The sequence below is a fragment of the Scomber scombrus genome, chromosome 15, assembly GCF_963691925.1.
Source record: "Scomber scombrus chromosome 15, fScoSco1.1, whole genome shotgun sequence".
Classification (NCBI taxonomy): domain Eukaryota; kingdom Metazoa; phylum Chordata; class Actinopteri; order Scombriformes; family Scombridae; genus Scomber; species Scomber scombrus.
In genome coordinates this window covers 10,806,020-10,824,729 of record NC_084984.1, presented here as the reverse complement: position 1 = coordinate 10,824,729, position 18,710 = coordinate 10,806,020, and the positions used below count along the sequence as shown (strand labels likewise).

Here is an 18,710-nt window from a genome sequence, read left to right as displayed (position 1 = left end):
TCTGTGCATATAAATGTTATGTGTTTTTGTATTGGGCTTGGTATTGGTTAGTAAATACATTAGATTATATATTAAATCAATGAATTATGCTGTTTCTTTTGAAGATGAGGGCATCACCTATGTACTCAAGGCATCATTTAAATTCTGTGTAATTTTGTATCAGATTTTATTATTCATATTTTAAAATTTTGCCATTCCTTGAAGCTGAAGCTGATTTTTGCTGGAGGACTTCGTACTTTGCTACCCTCATAACGAAGGTAGCAGATTGTTCACTGGGTAATAGATTCAAACACTGACTGCAGTCAACAGAGACAGGAAAAAACCCTTCACAGACAGTGTGTTAAATTCTGATTTTACGATCTAAAGTCGTTTTTTTATAACACCTCCATATTCTCAGCGCTGCTCTGACACTCTACTCTTTTGACCTCTCCTGGGCAAAATGCTCACACAAGCTCCTGCCACTCTCACCTTACACATATAGTTTGGTGCTGCTCCCCCATCTCCTACCTCTTCCTGTATGAGCTGTCTTGAACCTTGCTGTCCTGTGATTCAACCCACTGATCTACATCGTTTCCAATCACTGTCTCTCAGTTAAGTGTTGTGGACTACTATTGTAACATGCTGCCATTGTAACATGCTTCACACAATTGTTCTTTTTTTCAGGGCACTTACATACAATAGACACAACACATTTTATTCATTTCAGACACATCCAGGTGAGAGGAGGATTGAACCTTCATCAACGTCTAGCGTGAATATTGTAAGGATGAAATTCTGAGTTGGTTTGTGAATTGAAAATTAATATGAAAATATTTTGATAATCAAATCATAATTTTTTAAAGGAGAAATTACAAAAAAATATCTGGTTGCAGCTCTCAAATGGGAAGATTTTCAACTTTTTTTGTGTTATGCAGGATAATAAAGTGAACATCTCAGGACAATTGGTCATACAAAACAACACATTTTAAGACATCACCATAGGCTCTGGGAAAAGGTAATGAGCATTTTCACTTTTTATTTTTCTTGACATTTCATGGACAACATGATTAATTGAGAAAATAATCTACTGATTAATCAATGATGAAACTCATAATTGTTTGCAGCCCTATGAAGGTGGTTTAAGATTAATTAAGGGATTCCAGATTATGTTGATAATTTGGCACAACTGTTAATTGTTGCTGCTCTGGAGAACCTTCACTTTCACTGTTAAACAGCTTTCACCATCAAGTCTGATGTTTGCTTAGTGATTACAAGGTTGTCTTGACCTGCTAGATCACTGTCTCCCACGTGCCACTCGGATAGGCACCATGAGAAGGAATGAAATCTATTTTAACTTACTTTTGCTCAAGGGCATGTTCTATTTTATTAAGATCCCACTACTCTGTTACCTCCTTCAGTACCTGCACTGTGAAGATAAAATAAGTGCCTTCATCAGATCTGATTTCCACTATTTATGATATAAAATAGCCTTTAAGAATTTACACAGCCGTAGTCAATGCTGCATAAATATGCTGTATTGCTGCATATGCTGCATAGGCTATGCTCTGCGGGTGAGACAGTTACTCCATATTGTTCCAATATTTATTAATCTGTCAATTAATTTCTTAATTTATTGTTAATTTGGTTCATGTATAAAACATCGGAAAATGATGACAAATGCAACATCACAATATCCCACAGCACAATGTGGACTCATTAAATGTTTTGTGAGAAACTGCTAAATAAATACAACAGTTGCATTTGGTGTTTTTTTGTCCACCACACCTAATATAATTGGAAGCAATGAGACAAAACATAGTTTAGAAACAATACAAGCATCAAGTTTCAGGACTAACAAACAAATTTGGAAGCGCACTGCAATAGGAAGCATCTGTTGATGAAGTAGTTATAAGGCTAGTCAAATTATTTTACCCTTACCTTCAAATATCAAGCTAAGATACCAGGTTTACAGATATATGTAAGCGTACTTAAAGGTTAGACTCCCTGTAATATGTTTTATTTACAGTGTTGGGGAGTATCTACTTACATGTTATGGTGTTACATAATTTAATTGCAAAATAAATGACATTGGCATACATTGCCAGACTTTGGACTTTTTTCATAAAATATTTTTATTTTTATATTCCAAAATCTACATGAACTAATGAATACATTTTCAAATGAGAAATAAATCTTGATTTATAAGAAATGATCTCCCTTATAAATCATGTCAGTATCCATGAAAAACACCTGAACTTAGATTTATGTGGGCTTAATGGGTACACTTACCCTAACAGCTGAAGACATTTGTTAGAAAATTAGAAAAGTGATTAAGAAGTAATCATATGTAATAAGTTACATTACTTTGATTAAGTAATTGAAAAAGTTACATTACTCATTACATTTTAAACAGGGGCGATTCTAGGATCAGACCTTTAGGGGGGCTCAGCTTCTAATGAAAATTTGACATACAATGCCCTGCAAGTGTTCAAACCCACTGCTAAATGACTCATTTTGCTGGATAACGTAAATTACAAGAAATACAAGAAATATTAATACATAGTAAAGTGTTCTACTATAGTGTATAATAATAATGGTTCAGAATAAACAATCACAGATTTGAGAGGACCCTAAGATAAGTTGATGAACCCTAGGGAAAGATTATATATTAATGACAGAACTATCCAAAATACATTAGACCTGTTCAAATAAAAAACATTTGAACCTGTAGTAAACGTGTTTGTGTGTGTTAATTAAAGTTGTATGAAATAATTTCTTAGGAAAAAAAAAATACAATAATTATTTATTTATGTTTAGGGGTGCTGAGATCAAATTTAGGGGTGCTTGAGCATTCTTAAAAAGGATCTAAAATCGCCCCTGATTTTAAACAGGGTAACTATTACGCTAATCTGTAACCTATTACATTTCAAAGGTAACCTTCCCGACATTGCTAACCTGACAGTCAACACTCAGGACTTCACACTCCCTTACCAGTCAGGCAGACAGTGGATATTATGGTGGGTGTCTGCTGAAGGAGGCAGGATAGTCAGCAGCCTGCGAGTCTCTACTCAGGGAGTTAAAACACAATCAAAAGCAGGAGGCGCTTGATAAAATATTCTGCGTTGCCAGGACAAACCACTGAGCTGGTTCGACGCATTTAACTAGCCTTATCCCCGCCCAACCGGGTCAGTGTCGACGAATCGAGCTCACCCACTCTGTCTTCTCTCTCCATGCTGAAAAACGTGCAAACGTTTCAGGGCGAGGAAATCGTGGAGGACCGCAGTGAACGTGGTTTTGCTGCAGGTTTGTTTGGTCTTTTAACGCCGTTTTTCTGACAGTCAACTCATATAAGTTCGCGTCATTTGTTTGCCACGATTGATATAAGTAGGATTTCACGGCTGACACGAGCGATTTGTTGTTTATTTTTTGGATGGTTGTACTTACAGGCGAAACGTGTACAACACTGGTAGCTGCTAGACTTGACTAGACACGCCTCACAAACACACACTGACTAGCCTAGCAGATCTGTTAGCATGGCGAAGTCAAATAAACTATAGCCGCCACACATTTACGCAAAGAAGAAGAAGCCAGGTAACAGTGGATTTGCGCAGTTTCATTCATGTACATTGTTCCCTTGGGTCGCTGCTTTTGAATTTTTGGGAGCGAAAAAAAGGGGGGGGGGAGAGTGCTCGATAGAAGAAGTAACAGTGCGTGACGAGCTTTCACTACTAATAGCTGTTTTGTTCCTTGATGGCAGCAATGCACACATAATTATTGGTATTGGTTTGAGTGTGTGGTTAGCTGTAGATGCTTACCACACACTATTTATGGTATTTCCTAAGACATGTAATGTAGGCGTTGACCAGCATCTCCCTGTAAGTTAGCAGCAGGCCTCACTTCAGGAGTGAAGCTTGCTGGTCAGGAGTCCAGTTTGTTTTTTTTATTTTTTATTTTTTGCAACGGTGTGCAGAGCATGTAGGTGGACTGTATGTGCACAGGAGTTCATGCAGGCTAGTTATATACAGGACCCTTTAGAGAATATATTTTAAGTGTTCAATGTTAAATTTAGATGGATATAACGCAGAAAACATCACTACATTGTGCTGCATGCATACTTGACAAATGACAACTATCAGAATTAGAGCTTAAACAATCAGTCAATTGACAGAAAATCATCAGCAACTAGTTTTGTAATCAATCAAAACACATCTCTGATTCTAGTTTATAAATTGTAAGGATTGCTGCTTTTCATTGTCTTGCATAGTAAGTAGGGATTGATATTGGTTCTCGATTCCTTTAAGATACCAAATAGTATCGTCAGATAATACCTGCAATCGATCCCTTTTTGCACCCAGAGCTAGAAAATATGATTTATTTGTATGGATTTGCTCACAGCCAATCAACGCAAGCAATTTCAAACTGCATTTATGTAAAAAATCTTATCATTTAGATGTGGAGGAGCAATTTCATGCTTCTATTCACATGATGGGTATTGAATTAAAAACTAAGCACTTTAAGGGCACTTGGATTGGTACTGGTATGGTAATTTGTTAAACCATACCTAGCCCTAGTAGTAATAAACTCTTATCTTTGGGTTGTAGACTATTGATTGGACAATATTTTTGTATATATTATAGTTCAAACATGAAACGTGATTGACAGATTAATGGATAATCAAAATAATAATTAATTGCAGCCCTAATCAGAATATTTTGTCTGATGTGTCTTTGCATGTAAAGTTTGTAGGCAGGATGATTGTACTCTTGTCTCCTGTTTTTAGCAGATCCAGGGAGAGGAGCCTGTTTGCATTCCACTGCAGGTGCAAGACAATGGAGGTGAATATTGAACAGCAGGACGAAGACATCACATTCAGCAATACTGACACGAATGGTAAGATCATACACATCCTGATCATGATGTAAAGCGAATAAACTAACGCAATATGGAGTAGAAAATGAACAGATCCTGTCTCGTGTTGCATCCAGTCTAAAACACAGTGTGAAGATATACCTACTAATTAGTTTACTCAAGGGAAGAGAAAAGAAAAAAGTGAAAAATTCTGGCTGGCATTACATAGCATGTGGATATGTCAGATGGTTGAGGGATTCTCCCGTCCAAGAGACTGCTGTTCTGTGGGCCCTGAGCAGATCTGCCTGTGTTTTAATCCAGGAAGGGTACATGGTGGAGCTGGACATACTCCAGGTTACAGTTGGCTGTTGAATGAAATCCAATGTTGGGGTCGACGTGGATTTTTAATTTTGTCACTTCTATTATCCATACTGTGGCTTTGGCTAGTAAATATAAATTGCTCCCTTTTTGCATTTTCTTGTAACCTTTATGGAGGCATAGGCCAAAGTTTTTAGGCCACTATGTATTACATTTTTATGCAACTTATAATTTATGTTTATAGCAAGATTTATTTTTGAAGTAAAGTGAAATAATTCTTGTGAAACATGTTTTGAAGACTCAAAGATTGATGTGTCTAAACTGCCACACTGAAAGCTGCCAAAGTTGGAAATTGTCAAATTCTGCACTGTGGTGTGAAAGTTGATTACCTCTTGCTGAATGAGGTCCTGGCTCAGCTCTGATCCGAAGTGTCTTTCCTCTCAGGTAAACGGCCAGCTGAGGACATGGACGAGGAACAGGCATTCAAACGGTCTCGCAACGCAGACGAGATGGTGGAGCTGCGTGTTCTGCTTCAGAGCAAAGTAAAGACTCCATTCCCTCTGTGGGCCGCAGTATTTGTGGGACCATGCTGCTGTTGTTGTTGTTGTTTTTTTTCTCCCATCGATCTAAGAATAATTTTTTCTAAGAAAGGCCCTCTGTTTCTTCACAGAATGCTGGCGCTGTCATTGGAAAGGGTGGCAAGAACATAAAAGCCCTACGCACAGATGTGAGTAAACGGATAAAACGCTGATAACATTTCTGCTGCTGAGGAGAAAATACAGACGCCTCCTCAGTTTCAGAATCTGCACTGGTCTTTTTGGACCAAACAGCTGTGCTATCAGTTAATTTTTGCTGAATTGCTAAATTCCCATGAATGAACAAACTCATTCATCGGATTTCTACAGAAACAGCCCTAGATTTCCTCCCTGTAGGTTTTTTAAGATCCCAGGTTGTCATGTGGACACACGCTGTTTGATTTCCTTTGGACAGATGAAGCTGAAAAGACGGCTTTGTTGGATTTATGTCATAGATTTTGTTTCCAATCATGTCCTCTTGTGAGTTTCAACCTGATTCCAGTTCAAGTTGTTAGACCTTGATGTGACAACAGGTGCCTTAAAGCCTGAGTGGACCTTCTTTTTTTTTAGCAGGGACGTAAATCTCTGCAGTGCTCTAGACTGTTAATCAAACTTATCTTTGACCAGGTCACACTTCCTGTTCTTCTTCACTTACCACAAAGTCTCTCATTTCACTTTTGGGACAAAGTATAGCCTGTATTCAATTAAAAATGTATTCCTTCTCCCCCTCTTCCCTTCTCCTTTACTTTTTTATTTTTTTTATTTTTGGCCACCTTCCTCCGTTGCCCATGTACTGGATCGACATGCCCCTCCTGCGTTGCCCACCTTGACGTTGGCCCAACCTCCGCCCGCCCCTGAACGCCCGCCCACCTGACACTCCCGGTTGGCCCCGCCCATAAACTGTGCCCCTCCTTAAATGGGCACCTAACTTGACATCTTGTGATTGAATGCCCCCGCCCTATGCCAACCTCCACCACAACCACCACCACCACCACCACCACCTCGGCCCATGCAGTACAATGCCAGTGTATCAGTCCCAGACAGCAGTGGCCCAGAGCGGTATGTCCCACCAGTTATTGCCTCACTGCCTGATTAGAACAGCCAAACACATGTCTTTGATAACCTGCCTTCTGTTTCATTTTAACATTTTTTATACATGACAGTATATCCCCCTCCCCCCCTTCCAAACATCCCCCTTCTCCACTTGTAAGAAACGTGTATTGTTCCTTTTTGATTTTTCTGTCCATTTTAAGCATTTCCATTGATTTGGATATTTTGTCACTTTGTCCATTCAGAGAATCATTGACGACCCACTACCAAGTAGTTGGTATATTATGGTTAGCAGCACAGCTGTTGGATGTTGTTTTTCCCTTGCTGTGAAATGTAATTCTACAATGAAACTTTCGGAAAGCAGACATCCTTTTCTCTCTCTGTCCTCTGTGGCCCATCTGGCCCTCCTCCCTTACCTCCAACCCCACCTCCCCCTTCCACCCTTTACCCCACTGTTTTCAGCATCACTGTCCATGATCTCTGAGAGAGCGATGGCTCTTGTCTGGAGTCTCCGCCCCCCCTCACTCTGTCACTCATTAATGTCGTCTCTTTATTTCATTGTGCTGCATCCCTTCTGTTAAATTTCTATCAGGCCACATCAGATCAGATCTGAGCTGCTTGCCAAACCTTTCATAACTGACCCCCCCCCCTATCACCACCACCACCTTCCAACCCCCCTGCTCCTGTCCTGTGCCACAAAGTAGTTGGTAACTGCTCACATTTCCTTCCCCACCTTAACCCTCTGCTCTGTTACTCTTTTTCTACTGCCCACATCGTCTCTGCCTCACCCACCCCCACCCCTTCCCCCCGCCCTAAGCCCTCTCCCCCCCACCTCACCCCTCCTCCTCAACCCCTTGGTCACAATGAAAAGGTGTGCTGGTGGAGCAATTGTCATGGCAAGTTGTTGTTTCAGTTTGTTACTTTCCTTTTCCCCAAATTGTTGGTGGTGGGATGGTTATAGAAGACCTCTCTCTCTCTCTCTCTCTCTCTCTCTCTCTCTCTCTCTCACCCCCCCCCCCCCCCCCCCCAATTCTGTGTGGCCAGTCGCACGTTAATTTGAGCCGATCTGAAGCTGCCCATCCTCCCAAGGCTTCTCTTACTCCGAAAATAATATTAGATTAAGTGCATGTCAGCTACTGCTTCAATCATTCTAGTGTTGGGGAATAGTTAAAATTGTGCGTAGTGTGCAGCAGTCTTAATTTTTCCTTTTTTTTGTTTGAAACCTTTTGTAAGTCTCTGTAACTGTTTGCTCGACTGCTTCTCACATATTTTTTTATCAGGTTTTGCTTTGTGCTGTACTCTTTGTTCTCCTTGTAATGCCTTGCTTCCTTTTGGCCAATATGGTTCCTGACAGGATCCTGAGTGTGAATGCCAGCATTGACACTATTGGAGAGATTCTGCTGAAAATCATACCTACTCTAGAGGAGGTAAGACATCACATTGTTCGTAATGCGTATGTGAACAGACTGCAGTCCAGGATTGCCTAATGAAATGTGAATTATATATGTTGCTTGTTGAAATAAAAGAATGGAAAAATTGTCTTTAGTCATGTGCAAATTTCAAGTTCACTTTATAAATGAGGTCTGCACCAGCTTTAAAGGTACCTGTGGAGTTTTTGACCACTAGGAGTGCTATAGAGCAGTGATGTAACAAGGGCAATCCCGGTTTTATTTGTATCATGCATAAGGACGTGTGAGCTGCAATTCACATCCTATTGTTCATTTTTGTGCTATTCTGCTTTGTGAACACGACAGGCAAGGAATCTTGGATATTAACAATGCAGATTCACAATATTAAAAAAGCAGTTTTTCAAATGTTTTAAGAGGAAGAAAATATTCTTAACACATTTGTTAGACCTCAAGAATATACATAATGTGTTTTGGTGAGAAACACAGAATGTACTTTGTTTCCAAGTAAACCCCATAGGGTACTTTTTAACTGAGACCCAGACCCAGCACATTTTCACCTGAATCCGACCAGAAACCCAAACTTATATTTCTAGCCGTCAAAAAAAGCATGAATCTGATGAAGCAACATGTGAAACGCTTAGTCTTTTTTCAGTGTAATCCCTTAATAAAATAGTGTAAAACCTAGTGTCCTGGTTTGCACTTGTATAGTTTTTTGATTATTGTAATTTGCCCTGCATCTGGCACACACCTCTACAGTTTTTGACTATATTTTTAGCCACCGTTGTAGCATTGCTCTACGAATGACAGTGTTGGTCAGTCTGTCCACCACTTTGGTCCAGACTGAAATATCTCAAAAACTATTCATGATTATGATGGATTGCCATGAAATTCGCAGTCGCCAGAGGATGAATCCTGAAGACTGTGGTGATCCCCTGACTTTTCCTCTAATGCCACTGCAACGTTGGCATTCATTGTTATGTGTGACATTTGTGCCACACGATGGTAACCACTGCTAATACTAATCTGCTACCATATTTAGCAGTTAGCGCTCGTTTTTCAGATGTGTCCACAGACTGAAGTAAAGATTCCATTGCTCCAAGAACTGTGCACCTCATAACACATTTATTCATCTTACTGCTTTAACTTTGGATATACTTTCCAATTGTCATCTCTGCTATAACTACTATGTTTGTGAAGCACACAGAAGTTAACTTTTGAGGTTGTTGTTTTTTTTTAGTGATTTTCCAAATACTCTTTGAATAACTCCCTCTTGCCACCACTGTTCTAAAGTGGTACCATTTAATTTTCTTTTCGTTTTGCAAATACTGTCATACTTTATTGAGAGTTCCCAAGAGTAGTCTCTTAAGTATGTCTCTTATCCCATGCTGTTATATAACCTTTACTATTAACATTAGAAGGCCAAGGCCACACTGATTGATTCAAACAGTATGTGTGCAAATGTGGTGCCAATCATGAAAAATAAGAATTTCATTGGTAAACCCCAATATGATAAATTTAACTGTTTTTAATTTCTACCCTAAACATCTTGAGATAATTTTTAGACTTCACATGTTAACTTGTTTAGACTTGTGCTGCAGAGCAAAAGTGATGTTTTTAAAGAGTCTAACCACCACATTTTCTCCTACTGTTTTTTTTTCAAACTGGCGACATAAAGTATGTCATTACAGAAATGCTTTGTTAACGAACAATGGGAATAGTCTGAGGCCCTACTGATCTTGCATTGTGTTTGTATAGTACCAGCATTACAGTGGGATTGACTTTGACTGTGAGCTTCGCCTACTGATCCATCAGAGCTTAGCAGGGGGCATCATCGGGGTGAAAGGTGCCAAGATAAAGGAGCTGAGAGAGGTAGGACAGAGTCCAGATTAGTAGGAGCCTCGCCATGAGGCTATGCACCAACAGTTTAATGAATTATTAAAAATGCAGTTGTAACTTTTGTGTTTTCAGGATCAAAGCAATCATTGGTGAATTTAATTGCCTGACAGAAGACTAACATTTTTATGTTCCCATGAACCAGAACACCCAGACCACCATCAAGTTGTTTCAGGAGTGCTGTCCGCACTCCACTGACAGAGTTGTCTTGGTGGGAGGAAAGCCAGAACGTGTCATTGAATGTATAAAAGTTATCCTGGAGCTGGTGTCAGAGGTGAGTTTACAACCCTGAGGTCTGTTGAAAACCTCAACTTACTGTATACCGTCATTTGTTTCTTTTCATGCAGATTTAAGGGTAGTTCGAAGACATGAAGCTGAAGTCTATGACTTTAACATAAGATATCATAACTGGAAAGTTTGCAGCTTTAAAGGGGACATAAGCTTTTTGTGATTTTCTGTTAGTTTTATGTCATAAGTCTATGTTAAACATGGTCAAATCCCAAAAACTCCCCTACTTCCTCTTTGTGATGACATCATATTGTTGGTGCATGCCCACAAATGGCTGTCTGTTGGTAGCCTTTGTTGCTAAGGTTGCTCCATGGGTTGTTCAACTTGTCCACTATTTCAGATCGAATTATGTACATATCTATTGGAGAAGCTTACATTTTGAATAAAGAAGTGAAATCCTACTACTACTGTTGGTTTACGTAACCTGAGCTATAGAGCTGCAGGAAGTCTGCAAGAGGGGCCTAAAAGAGACAGGTGCTATAATGGCCTGTTTCAGACCAAGGCTGAACTGACAGCCTGTATAAAGGGCCACTATAAGATAAATAAGGGTTTTTTTTTTACTGTAAATTGTGCAAAAATATTGCAGTAGAGCCCTAGAATATAAATATACCTCTTGAAATGTGCACGATAAGGATTAATTTAACATGTTCAGCAACTATTTCATAATAGAGAAGTCTTTTACAATCTTGTCCCTTCAGTTTCCTTTTACCTTTCATTTGCAGGCACCAATCAAAGGTCGTGCCCAGCCTTATGACCCTAATTTCTATGATGAAACATACGACTATGGTGGTTTCACCATGTTGTTTGAGGAAAGAGGCAGACGACCCATCGGTGGCTTCCCCATTCGTGTGCGTGGGGGCTTTGAGCGTATGCCACCTGTTCGAGGCAACAGACCCATGCCTCCCTCCAGAAGGGACTATGACGACATGAGCCCCCGTCGGGGTCCTCCGCCACCGCTGAGCAGAGGTGGACGAGGGGGCAGCAGAGCTCGTAACCTGCCTCTTCCGCTACCACCACCACCAAGAGGAGGGTGAGGAGGGGCACACTTACATGTATGGCCAATTGCTTGGATACATCGGAACCTTTTTATAATGTTGTTACCCCGTCTCTGATCATTTGTAGAGGAGACAGATTCTCACATGGCAGCTATCATGGCAGCATGGACGACAGACCAAGGTGAGCAAGGAGTAGGATTATCAGTAATTTCTCTCAAAAGCAGAGTGACAGAAATCAGTGAAACTTGCTCAGTGACTGAATCAGGGCTGGTGGGTTGACATTCTGAGTCTGATCACAGGTCATCTCTAGAGTCTGCATGTCTTTTTTATACTCACAGCTTTTTAAATACCAATCTAACAGCGCTGGAACTGCTTCACACTGTTGTGTTAAGTGTCCTAGAGTAGACAAACATAAATACATACCTTTTTGTCTGCAGTGACAGAAGAGGCCGAGGAGGAGACCGCTATGACAGCATGGTGAGTGCATTAATGCTTGGCAGTGTGTTTTGGTTAGTAGGTGTTAGTAGGTGCTTTGGACTCTGTGGTGCTTTTCACTGTGTATGCACACTGATCTAGGCCTGTTGTTGCCAGGCAACAGTTGTCTCCTTGGTTACCACAGAGCAGCCGAGTACGTAGTCCAGAGATCCACCAGGCTAGCAAATGAACTTGAGCTGAAACCAAAGCAATTCCTGATTGAGGTTCCCCTCAGGTCTTAGCTGCAAGCAGATAGTTCCAATAAGAAAGCAAAGATGTCTATGTATTCCTGATATTTTAAGAATAATCTGTTAAGCCTGAGAACAGCAGAAATGTATCTTCACCTTTAAAGACTACTGATTTTGGTTATCAAAATGCAAATGAATTTCAGCAGTCAGAGCCTCAAGAGATGGAAAATTACAAATATATATGATAAGAAAATAAATTTAGATAGTAAGAGAATCTCATCACTTTCTTTTTATCAATCTCAAAATCCAAAGCTTTTTAAATATAACATGGCTGACACAGTGTTAACATGTTCAAATAACTCACAAGATGCATAAATATATTTAGGATATTTAATATATTTAGGGGGTGACCTTGTTCTCATTGCAATTGCATAAAGGCATTTTCATTACAATTTAAATAGAAGATGGCTATAATGGGTTAAGGCAAATAAATGTCCTAAATATGGGTGATTAATTCTTTGGTTAAAATAGGACTTTGATGAACCACATCTTAAAAAAAAAAAAAAAAAAAAGTGTCCCAGACAGTTTTCTGTATCCTTTTGCTCTAAAAATGCACAATCATTAAGTTTTGACCCAGTTTCAAATATCTTGGAAGTCCTCATGTCTGAGTTGCCACCTGTGATTACTTTAATGTAATGTTTCAGTAACATATTTCTTAAAATGTTTTGAAATCTTCCTTTTCAACCTCTACATTATACACTCTTTTTATTTTTTTGCGGCATCCCACCTCACCCCGTTTGATCTTTGAATAGGTTAAATAAAATCTGGTTAGAGCTCCTCTCCTCCTTTCTCCAAAGTAACCAAGGTGTGCAAGAATAAATTGTAAAATATAAAACGTTGTATAAATCTGAAAAACTTGCTGCCTGCAGGTGTCATAAGTATCAAAATAGTAGAAGCTATTCCTTTTCTTGCCTGTAGATGGCACTCATCAACATGTTATCATTTGCAGTTATGAAACTGTTAATTTTCTTGCCAGTAATTGTTGCGTGTCAGCCGAAATTGCAGGTCTTCTAGGAATTTACAAATGTTAGACTGTGTGTTCAGTGATCATCAGCTACTTGGTGCTGACCAAGCCATCATCACTATTACATTATTGCTGAACAGGTTTATCCTTTCATCTTCTTTTTTTCTTTTTCTTCAAATAGACACTTCCAAAGGCTCTGATCATCTCATGACAGTCCTACAGTTACTTCAGATTGTTTCAGTGGTCTGCAGATTTCAAACCAATCATTTACCTTTCAGATTAAGAGGAATGGGATGTTTGAAGCATGGAAATGTGCAGGGACTGCTTAATGCTGTGGTATCAGCCAAATACTAAGCACTTTGCTGCATCCATGTCTCATGTAATTCAGCTTGGATACAAGAACTAGCCAATACTAGCCAGGTTTTTTCTGATGTGTAATCTGTTGAGTTGGTACTGAACTGTGTTTTATCCGTGTTCAGGAAACTAAAAAGGGCTGATGGCATGCTGGTGTTATTGTGACATTGTGTTTTTTTTCTCCCCCAACCCCCCTCGTTTGTGAAATGCAGAGTGGAGGTGGATATGGTGAGTTTTAATGTTGATGTAATTCCTGCACATATTTTAAAATCAATTCATTACAGTAAAACATTGTTTGTTGTTTTTGTGGGTTTTTTATTTAATGTGGGTCTTATTTTCCTAGTTTTGCCCATCTACAATAACTCTGCACACCTTTATAACAGATTTAATCGGCTGTTGTATTGGTTTTCAAGCTCAAAGTATTATATTATATTGTATATTGTTTAAACCACTTTTTAAAATAGAGCAGCTGCCTAACTTGGTAATTGTTTAAAGCTGCAGTCTGTAACTATTTTGTGTTATATTTGCTGAAATTGTCATTATGATCTGACAGTAGAATAAGATACAAATAAGCTGTGACAAAATCCACTGTCTCTGGGTCCACCCAGTGGTCGTAATGTGATTTGCAATAATCTACCGCTCACGAATCAAAACAACCAATCAGAGCCCAGAAGAGTGTCAATGACACTGTACATACGCTGCTGGCAGCCCCCCTCCCCCGCACAGCGTGTACTCTCACTCTGCAGCGCTCCTCCCCCGTGCAGCGTCTGCTTTGCCCTCACTGGTCAAACAGGTTTCCTCTCTTACTGTGGAGACAAGCTTTGACGTGCGTGCAGCGTGCACGGCAGGTTACTCTGTGGGGAAGGGGTTTGAAGGCAGGGCTGCAGCGCAGAAGAGAGGTAGAATGAGGGGCCTGGTGGTTGTACCGGTTCAAATTTTCTGGCTAAGTCATAACTACATACTGCAGCTTTAAACACACAGTTTTACAATACAGCGGGTAGTTGCAACAGACATTTCATATTTTCATTATTTTAAATTAATGTCAAGGATAATCGAGTTAAAATTATGTTTATGTAAAACCTTTTCGGTTTACAGCTCATGTTACTTGACCCATTGAAGTCTGTTGTGAAGCCGTAGCTGGCCCTACAACAACAACGATGATGAGAAAAAAAAACATTATTCTCCTTTTAACATGTTCGTTAGATAATTTTCGGAGATTCTGGCTGTATTAGTTGTTCACTGTCACACTATCTCTTTTCGTTTTCTCTGTGGTGTGTTTTCAATTTTCCTCTTTCTTGTTTTCTTTCCAATGTTTTCAAAGACAACAATTCTTCCTGGGAGCACTTTCAGTCCGGTGAGTGGGGGTGGGTCATTATTGTCCCTCTGTCTTGTTTCCTAACCTAAAGGGATTATTTCTTGTAGTCAAGCGCACGATGAATTTGCCTCAAATGTACTTACTCACTCCCTAGGTGGCAGAGGCTCATACAGTGATATCGGAGGCCCGATCATCACAACGCAAGTCACCATCCCAAAAGATGTACGTAAGACATCTACTCACACTCACAATACCTGGCTTTTACGGTAAAGAAAGACACAAGACATTTCACTCCTAAATCCATTTTCAATTTGCATGTGTGGTTGTTTTGCAGCTGGCTGGCTCCATCATCGGTAAGGGCGGCCAAAGGATCAAGCAAATCCGCCACGAGTCTGGGGCATCCATCAAGATTGATGAACCACTAGAGGGCTCTGAGGACCGTATCATTACCATCACAGGAACACAGGACCAGATCCAGAATGCCCAGTACCTGCTGCAGAACAGGCATGTGCTCCTGTGATTCTCCTAAAAAAAACTCTGAATCATCACACTGGAGCGGTGCGTCTCCTCTGCTGGCCTGTATGCTCTTCCTCTACTGGATGAAGTAAACAGGGTTTTAGTTGCTGGATGAAATAGTTGACTTAAACTTGACTTAATAACTTGATTTTATTGTCCTCGAGGCTAAATGTGTCTTACGGCCAGGTGAAACTTAAAACACACAGTCTACAAAAGAAAATGTGTATGATATGTAATAAGTTTGTGCCTACAGTGAGTGTAGATCTTGTTATGTTAATTGTGATATATACAACATATTGCACCTACTACTATTACTGTTGTAACAATTAGTATGAGTTGTTAATTTGATTGACAGAAAATGATTTGAAACCTCTTTTGATCACTGATTCCTGATTTAATCATCTTAAGCCAAGACATTTAAAAGGTTTCAGCTTCTCAAGTGAGAATCTGCTGCTTTTTTCGCTGTTTTCACTTTAAACTGTAAACTGAATATTTTTTGGTTTTTTGACTGTTGGTCTGAGGGGAAAAAAGCACTTTGAAGACATCATCTTGTGGTCTGGCAGAGTATGTGGGGCATTTTGTGCTATTTTCTGACATTTAACATTTCTCAATCGAGAAAATAATTGGCAGATCCTTCAGTAGCAACAATAATTTAGTTGCACTCCTGTTCAAACTTGGCAGTTTGTTTTGGACTCAGCAGTTATATGGCTTGTTGCAGATATAATTTATTGTCAGCCTAGACCTCTGCATACTTTTTACATGAAAAAAAAGTCTCCACGGCGTCCAGTATAACCGTAAATAACAGCTGCTGACCCCTGTTTGAATACTTTTTAATGTCATCATGAAGCATCCTGACTGTTACTTGTCTCTTATTTCAGCGTGAAGCAGTACTCTGGTCGATTCTTCTAGGAAGAAGGAAGGAAAGAAGAGTGAAGCCATGCTGCCATACTGTTTGCTCCTTCTATTCAGAGCCTACATTCCTCTGCTTTGGGTAGATGTGCCCGGTCCCCTCAATATCACACGTTACATCTTTCTATACATCGCAAGTTTTAGTTGAAGTTTTGAAAAATCTTAAGCTGTCAAACAGCAAACAAGGAGTCGGTAACATGTTTTTTTGTGCTGGTGTAATTACTTTTGAGGAGATTCTTGTGACGTCATTGGCGTAAACTCATCTGTGTGATAACTTTCGGTGTTGTGAGCCGCCCCCCTGGTCCTTATCTCCCCAGTTTCAGTACAGCATGCAGAATGTAATCTTTTTGTAACAGATTTTATGTGATTTTTAGGTTGTTTCCCCCCCCCCCTCAAATGTTCAAGCACACTCTCAGAAATGAAGATGCATGGTCTCAGAATGGTTAAAGAACCATTAAAATAAACTTTAATTTTTACGCAACATCCAACATCCTTTTCCACTGTAAAATAAAGTGCTTTTTTGTAAGAAGGTGCTTTAAAGAAATGGATAGACACTTTGGGAAGTACACTTACTTGCTTTCTGGTAGTGAGTTAGGTGGGATGATAAGCTACCACCAGCAGCCTATTAGCTTAGCTTAGCACAAAGACTGGAAACAGGAATAACTAAGCTGACCTGTCCAAAGTTGACAAAATTGACCGACCAGCAGCTTTAAAGCCGGTAAAGCAAGGTAGAGCTATTTTATTAGTTAAATAAGCACAAAAATCAAAGTGTACAAATGTAAGTTTGTGATTAAGGTTATGTGGCGGACTATGTTTTTTTGTTTTTTTTCTGGAACTTGCTAGCCAACCAGCCAAGACTCCAGGAAGTTTCTGCATAGAGCCAAGGAATAGTCAGACACATAACTTGTAAAAAGGTGAATTGATGTTTTTATCTTCGTTATGTAATAACGAATTCATAATGTATTAATTAGTGAGCTTTAGGTGGATTTTGTGACTGTTCAACAAACCCAGGCTGGCAGTTTCCTGTTTCCAGTCTCTGCTAAGCTAACCAGCTGTTACCTTAAGCTTTATCCTCATTTAGCCTACAAAACATTTAATTCTAACTCCACCAGAGAAGGAATATGCATGTTTCCCCAAATGTCTAACTTTAGCTTTAAGTTTCGACAAACGTGCCAGTATGATAGAGAAAAGAGGAAACGTTCAGATTTTTTTTGTTATTCTTTTGAATGACAAGGATCTGTAAAAAGTTTGTGTGTGTATATATATATTTACATAGAAAAGTAATTTCATGAGTGGTAAACTTAGTTTGGCCCGGACAACTTTCTACTTTCTTGGAAGGAGACAGGGCCACAATACAGGTTTGGAATTAATTTTTTTTCTCTTCTCTCTTGAATTGTTTCTGCCACTCACTGAGATGGACATGCTGTAATGCAACCTTAATATCTCATCTGTTAAATCCATTTATTCTTGCAAAAGTGTTTTTAATTTTGACAGTGTTTAAGCATTTTTAAAGTTTTTTGAAAGGGATTTCTTAAGGTGCAGTTTATTGATGAGAGGGGAGCATACAGCTTTGTGAGTCCATGAGTGGTGTTTTCTGTCCAGTTATATCTGTATCTCTTGTGTCTGATATCTGTAGTAACTGCAGGTGTTGAGTAAGTAAACTCTGTGTCACCGTTACACCAAGTGTGTTGTTTATTTCAACAGGAATGGGCAGTGGTGGAAGAAGTATTCAGATTTTTTATTTAAGTAAAAGTACCAAAACAGCAATAGTAAAAATACTTAATTAGAAGTAAAATGAAGTGAAAAATTACCACCCAAGTAAAAGCTGTATTAGCAGCAACATTTACTTGTAGTATAAAAAATACTTGTCTCTGTTATATTATTACATATGACATCATTAGATTATTAATAATGAAGTGTCACTGTGTAGGTGGAGCTAGTTTCAACTCTTTCAAAAGGTCATCAGATAAATATGAAGGATCATGAGATGATTAATGGGAGAGGAAAGAAACAAATTCTGCTACATTATCTGTTTGTGCTTTCATTAATGTTTGAATTTTGGTGAAATATTTGAACTTTGAACAATAGTTTCAATTGTATTTTTAAAGTTTGCTATATTATCAACTGTGTCTAATCTTAAAAAGTAACTAAAGCTGTCAAATAAATGTAGTGGAGTAGAAAGTACAATATTTCCCTCTGAAATGTAATGTAGAGGAAGTATAAAGTAGTATCAAATGGAAATACTCAAGTGAAAAGAGGTAGTGGTGTGCCTCGAGGACTATCATGAAAACCTCAAGGAAAACATGCTCTTAAAGAAGAGGGGGGGGAAACAACCGTCATGCACTCGCGAGGAACAAAAAAACCTTAAGATTAGGGTATAGCCTTTATACAAAACAATAATTTAAATAAAAACCTGTGCAGCATCCTGAATCTCATGCAAATAACAAAAAAATGCACTTCACTGCAATACCTGAGGAAATATACTTAGTTAATTTCCAACACTGGAAATAAGAATATGTATCATCCACGGACTGAACTGGTTTGCAGTGAAAGTGATGTGTGTCAGTCTGTTGCT

The 18,710-nt window shown here is 39.2% G+C and overlaps 1 protein-coding gene across 5 annotated transcripts; it reads left to right on the top strand.

Annotated features, from left to right (window-relative positions):
• Positions 1-3,216: 3,216 nt before the first annotated feature.
• On the top strand, positions 3,217-17,812 carry hnrpkl (heterogeneous nuclear ribonucleoprotein K, like). Of its 5 annotated transcripts, none has more exons than XM_062434080.1 (16): positions 3,217-3,282; positions 4,760-4,869; positions 5,590-5,687; positions 5,816-5,872; positions 6,736-6,779; positions 8,125-8,197; positions 9,935-10,048; positions 10,218-10,346; positions 11,083-11,390; positions 11,483-11,536; positions 11,793-11,832; positions 13,608-13,623; positions 14,717-14,749; positions 14,865-14,932; positions 15,045-15,214; positions 16,105-17,812. In XM_062434080.1, the coding sequence occupies exons 2-16, from the start codon at positions 4,809-4,811 to the stop codon at positions 16,133-16,135; spliced, it is 1,296 nt and encodes a 431-aa protein (XP_062290064.1). In that variant the 5' UTR covers positions 3,217-3,282; positions 4,760-4,808; the 3' UTR covers positions 16,136-17,812. The 5 variants fall into 5 exon arrangements, with proteins under 5 accessions (XP_062290064.1, XP_062290065.1, XP_062290063.1 ...); XM_062434081.1 differs by having other exon boundaries at positions 3,227-3,282; positions 4,763-4,869; positions 9,941-10,048; XM_062434079.1 differs by having other exon boundaries at positions 3,227-3,282; positions 4,763-4,869.
• Positions 17,813-18,710: the final 898 nt, after the last annotated feature.

Excerpts from the sequence above, each read along its gene's own strand:
- hnrpkl (XM_062434080.1), top strand. The coding sequence starts at position 4,809 with ATGGAGGTGAATATTGAACAGCAGGACGAAGACATCACATTCAGCAAT. Across the intron at positions 5,688-5,815 it reads GTGTTCTGCTTCAGAGCAAA|AATGCTGGCGCTGTCATTGG; the intron begins GTAAAGACTCCA and ends GTTTCTTCACAG. Across the intron at positions 14,750-14,864 it reads CTGGGAGCACTTTCAGTCCG|GTGGCAGAGGCTCATACAGT; the intron begins GTGAGTGGGGGT and ends CTCACTCCCTAG.